The sequence below is a fragment of the Gobio gobio genome, assembly GCF_949357685.1.
Source record: "Gobio gobio genome assembly, chromosome: 4".
NCBI classification, from domain to species: domain Eukaryota; kingdom Metazoa; phylum Chordata; class Actinopteri; order Cypriniformes; family Gobionidae; genus Gobio; species Gobio gobio.
Window position 1 is genome coordinate 54,058,774 of NC_137100.1, and position 6,000 is coordinate 54,064,773.

The following is a 6,000-nucleotide window of genomic DNA, read 5'->3' on the forward strand; positions in this document are numbered from 1 at the left end:
TTACACAAAGTGATGTGCTGCCTGCCTACAAACAACAAATTAACAAAACTGTAGACTCTGGGGCACAGATCTTCACTGTTTGTTGTCAAAAGTGAACATGTTTATGAAACTGTAAGCAAGCCAATAGAAACCATGGTAGGGAATGTTGATTCATCAGGGTCAAATGCCTTAACACCGATACAAAGAAGAGAAGATAATTACCACTCATTTATCATGTTAATGTTTAAATGAACACAAACCGGCTTTTTATATAACGTAACAAATTCAATAAATCACTTGATCTCAAGAGGCACTGTGACAACTGTTTTCATAGTCGATGTAGAAGTAGATCTCTGTTTGTTCATGTGACTGAGCCCTGTTTTACAGTACACTGGTCACGTTAGGCCACTGTCATTTGTCATGAATGTACTCACACTTGCAATCCAATAACCAACCACTTCAGCTATACAATTCTCCGTCAAGTCTGTTTGCACAACACCTATGCAAAGCTATTGTTAATTCACTTGCATTCAAACACACCACTTGGTGAATCAATGAACACAAACTCGCATACAAACACACAAAATACAGCCCACATTCAGTGTATTACAGTACTTCGTTTAAGCAAACCTTGAGACATAATGGTTCTGCTGGTTTTGAATCTACATATGGGTCAATGATGTGGTCACTCAGAATCGTAAAAAAAATCTTTTAAAATGGAATTCATACAAAATAGGTAGAATACACCTTCTATGATTAACTTGCTTACAATTTATGAATGAAAATTTTAAATTCCCTAGGCAGTAACTGTCTGAACATTGTAAAAAAAACTGTAGCTAGTTTGCTTTTAGATATTGTTAATATTTGAAAACGTTTGACAGCCACAAGCTAGATTAAAGTCAGTATGGCAATAAACAAGGAAGGAAGGAAGGAGGGGGGGAAACAGAAATTATGGACTCTTAGTCCCTCATAGCTGTGTCAAGGTCATTAAATTAAAAAAAAATATATATAACATATTTTGAACTTGTAAGGGGAAAATAATGCACAGGTCAAATGTGCAACCCCCCAAAAAAAACATTGATATGAGCACATTTTGAGTCATGAATATGTACTCAGGTGCAAATACATTTAAGAACTTGGAACAACTAAACTTTATCATCTCAGACAACAGTATTTGTCATAGCAACAGTAACAGTCATGATAGGAACTGCACGTGAAGATATAAGTGCAATAAATGCTCCTCTATACATACAAAGCCCCTTAAAACCATAAAAACCACAACTTCCCGATGTCATGAATCATTTCAGCAGCCCACTTTAACAGATGACAAACTCAAGTTGATATTGTATCTCTTGTCATTCAAATAGAAGCTTCAAAATGATTCACTGTTTTCCTCGATGTGACCTGTCAAACACTGACACGCTTCTGCAAGAGTGACAGCGCGAGACATCACAAGCCGTGACCTCTGTTGCGTCACTATGGGTAGGCTACTATTCACTGTGTTCTGTCATCACAAACGCTCACTGGCAAACGGAACTTCTGGAATGCGACACTGACAACACCAAACACCTGTACTATAGCACCCTCAGAAGCGGTTATGTCATCTCCTCTGTCCACACAGTCGTATAAAGAACAGAAAACTTGAACCGTCGGCGCGGCCGTAGACGCTCGGACGTGTTCAGAATATTTAAACTGGTTCTTACCTCGAGGCGGTCCAAACTGACGAAACTGGCAATAGCAAATCCATCAATAATATCCTCCTCCTGAGAACTAGACTCGCGTCTCTTCCTCCGGGGGGGTCGCGGGGTTCTGCTCGAGGATGTCGAGCGTGGCGGTGCGTTTTTACCGGGACTTCGCTCCCGTTCGGAACCAGACGAGGGGCTTCGATTGCGGGCTTCCCCGGCGCGTGCCTCCCGTTTCCGTCCCCTCTCGCGCTGCGAACGGGATCTGCGACTCTGCTTCACTTTCCCTTCCATTTTAAAATCGGTGCGATGTCCTCCCCCCGCCCCCCCGTAAAAAACAAAAAAGAGAAAAATGACACTCGATCACGTAAAAACCAGCCGATTCCACACAATCAATAAAACACACCCATGTATATACTGAAGCCTGTAAACAATTTACAGTGTGACCTTGGATGTTAAGCTCCGTAGTGTGATAAACAAACAAATGTGATCCATGCAGGTTGAGGCGTGTAGCCGATATAATCCAAACAACAGCGTCACAGTATCGAAACGCCTTGCTTCATTTAAACAGGTGCAAAATGGCTGTTTAATTACAGCAGCGTGAATTCCACGCGCACGGCAACTTTGTTGCAACGGTATACAACAACATCAGAGTGTAAATACTGCAGACCGCGCGCTGGATTCATGACGCTGGCCCTGCTTTAATCTTCACCCGATTCATGACCCACTGTGCCAGAAACACAATAAATAGGCATCCGCGTGTTTGTCAAACAATTTAAGAATAGGAACTTATTGTCTCGCCAAGTTTCGGCGTGAAGAGACGCCACGAAACCATCCGAGACAACACGGTCCGCGTCAGGCTGAAAACGCTGTTATATCCCCCAAAGATCCTTCTTCAGCACACAATCCGCCAAAAGCAAATCATATCCAAACAGGAAAAGAGTTCGTTATCCAGCAGAGAGTAAGTTGAACGCGTCCATTCCTGAACGCTGCCCGCGCGCGCTGCGGCTGAAGGGAAAGACCGACGTCGGCGTGTTTGTCGGAATACGTGAAGCTTCGCTAAGTGGCTTTAAAGAGACAGCGGATGATTCACATCTCCTCGTCTCTCTGTTCTAGCTCGTCAGAAATCGCACTGCGAAGTGTAAATGCTCGGAGTCTAGCAAACTGACGTACTTCCGCCACTTCTGCGATTGCCAGAGGAAGTGAGCTGGTTTATTATATTACTCCGATGAACTTATTCTTTCGTGGCATGTAATTTGCAGGGTGTTTGTCGTCTGTGACGTGCGCCTGTCAGCGGGTGGAGAGACGCGCAGTTAGCGAGCTGTCAGCGGCCAAATGCGCATCTGTGCAGTGCAGGCTCTTTCAAAAGCCCACACCGATCCTCAGTAGTGGAAACCCTCTCCCATTGTAGAAGAGAGAGCCTGTGCATCATCTGCCTCAAGTGTTCTGTCCACTGTTGGAGTCTAATAACCTTCAACCTAGTTGCATGAGGCATTCAAATGAAACTTTTAAAATCACCTCATTTGAGGATCAGAGCATCTATCTATCTATCTATCTATCTATCTATCTATCTATCTATCTATCTATCTATCTATCTATCTATCTATCTATCTATCTATCTATCTATCTATCTATCTATCTATCTATCTATCTATCTATCTATCTATCTATCTATCTATCTATCTGTCTGTCTGTCTGTCTGTCTGTCTGTCTGTCTGTCTGTCTGTCTGTCTGTCTGTCTGTCTGTCTGTCTGTCTGTCTATCTATCTATCTATCTGTCTGTCTGTCTGTCTGTCTGTCTGTCTGTCTGTCTGTCTGTCTGTCTGTCACCTATCTATCTGTCTGTCTGTCTGTCTGTCTGTCTGTGACTATCTATCTATCTATCTATCATCTATCTATCTATCTATCTATCTATCTATCTATCTATCTATCTATCTATCTATCTATCTATCTATCTATCTATCTATCTATCTATCTATCTATCTATCTATCTATCTATCTATCTATCTATCTATCTATCTATCTATCTATCTATCACCTGTCTGTCTGTCTGTCTGTCTGTATATCTATCTATCTATCTATCTATCTATCTATCTATCTATCTATCTATCTATCTATCTATCTATCTATCTATCTATCTATCTATCTATCTATCTATCTATCTATCTATCTATCTATCTATCTATCTATCTATATCTATCTATCTATCTATCTATCTATCTATCTATCTATCTGTCTGTCTGTCTGTCTGTCTGTCTGTCTGTCTGTCTGTCTGTCTGTCTGTCTGTCTGTCTGTCTGTCTGTCTGTCTGTCTGTCTGTCTGCCCACCCGTCTGTCTGCCCGCCCGCCCGTCCGTCCCTCCATCCGTCCATCCATCAGTTCAATATGTCTAACGTCATGATTCATGTTGCTTTAGTGTTTGCACAACTGAGGCTTTTTTTCTTTTTTCTTTTTGTCATTCAACTATTTTAAGACCAGTAAGTTCTGATTAACTGTGAGTTTGTACACAACTCATTCATCACATTGACATGCCCAGTTTAGATTTGTGGACACAAAGCTCAAGGGAGGAAACTCATGAGACACTTCATGCCACATTCGCCACATAAAGTCCTTAGGGAAGGCATTACTATAACAGCAGGAGCTAACCGTGGTCTTTGGACTCACTAAAGTGCCCACAATCACCGCTGAGTTATTCAGGGGAATCCATTACTTTCGGTTCAGTTGTTGTATATGAATGAAATAAAGTGCAAATACGTAACTTAAACAGGGGCAAAATTGCAGACAAATCAATTCATTAATAAAACAAAAATAAGGCATCCCCAATTAATTATTTACACTTAAATGGCAGGTGGCTCATTAATAAGCCAGATGGGTTAATTGTATTAGTTTTAATCATGCATATTGCTCCAAAGTATAAATATAAAATGTATGTATATAGCAGAAATGTTGTCACAGAATAAGCGTACCTGAAAGAAATCAGACGCTTGTCAGTACAATTCTTTGTCATTTACTGCCATCTCAATTAGTGCCGATTGTTCATTCTCAGGCACTTCTTGTAAACCTGCATTTAAGTGCACATGATGATGTCATGCATCCCCGGAAACATAAACTGCGTGACAACAGGTCAAAGTATGTTTTTATTTCACCTCTGCAGTCTGGGTCTTAGCTCACTTTTCCATATAATAATTCAACGTTCTGTCTGCAGTTACAGGCTCTTAGACACTGTGAGGGTGCCTTAAGGCAGCAAGTCAGCATCTGTCCTTTAGAGAACACACACACACACACACACACACACACACACACACACACACACACACACACACACACACACACACACACACACACACACACACACACACACACACACACACACACACACACACACACACACACACACACACACACACATACACACACACACACATTAACACAGTTTCAAGATCATCCAAGTCATCCAGACTTATAAATGATTTATTTTACACCCCACTCTTGCAATAATGTGCAGTGCTATCAGAAACACATCGTGTTGGTTTGTCCAGTCTCATGACACTATCTATCTATCTATCTATCTATCTATCTATCTATCTATCTATCTATCTATCTATCTATCTATCTATCTATCTATCTATCTATCTATCTATCTATCTATCTATCTATCTATCTATCTATCTATCTATCTATCTATCTATCTATCTATCTATCTATCTATCTATCTATCTATCTATCTATCTATCTATCTATCTATCTATCTATCTATCTATCTATCTATCTATCTATCTATCTATCTATCTGTCTGTCTGTATGTATGTCTGTCTGTCTGTCTGTCTGTCTGTCTGTCTATCTATCTGGCTGTCTATCTATCTATCTATTCATAGAGAGAAAGAACGAAAAATGGAAATAAAGAACAAATTCATCCATCCATAGAGAGAAAGAACAAAACATTTAAACAAAGAACGGATCCATTCATTCATCCATCAATCCCTTTCTTTCTTTCTTTCTTTCTTTCTTTCTTTCTTTCTTTCTTTCTTTCTTTCTTTCTTTCTTTCTTTCTTTCTTTCTTTCTTTCTTTATTTATTTATTTCTATTCTTCCATTCATGCATTCAAGAATCATATATGAAAATAAAGTACAGATCATCCATCCATCCTTCTTTCTTTCTTTCTTTCTTTCTTTCTTTCTTTCTTTCTTTCTTTCTTTCTTTCTTTCTTTCTTTCTTTCTTTCTTTCTTTCTTTCTTTCTTTCTTTCTTTCTTTCTTTCTTTCTATCCATTTCTTTCTATCCATCCTTCCATCCATCCAAGCCAAGTAAGTCAAGTAATCCCTCCAGTCATGTAATCACTA

The 6,000-nt window shown here is 39.9% G+C and overlaps 1 protein-coding gene across 14 annotated transcripts in view; it reads right to left on the reverse strand.

Annotated features, from left to right (window-relative positions):
- Positions 1–2,912, reverse strand: part of fbrsl1 (fibrosin-like 1) — a 403,049-nt gene extending 400,137 nt beyond the window's left edge. For all 14 annotated transcript variants that reach the window (XM_079815590.1, XM_079815586.1, XM_079815583.1 and 11 more), the window contains exon 1: positions 1,683–2,912. In XM_079815590.1, coding sequence (XP_079671716.1) covers positions 1,683–1,955 — 273 coding nt within the window. In that variant the 5' untranslated portion in view covers positions 1,956–2,912. The remainder of the gene's footprint in view (positions 1–1,682) is intronic.
- Between the last annotated feature and the right edge of the window lie 3,088 nt (positions 2,913–6,000).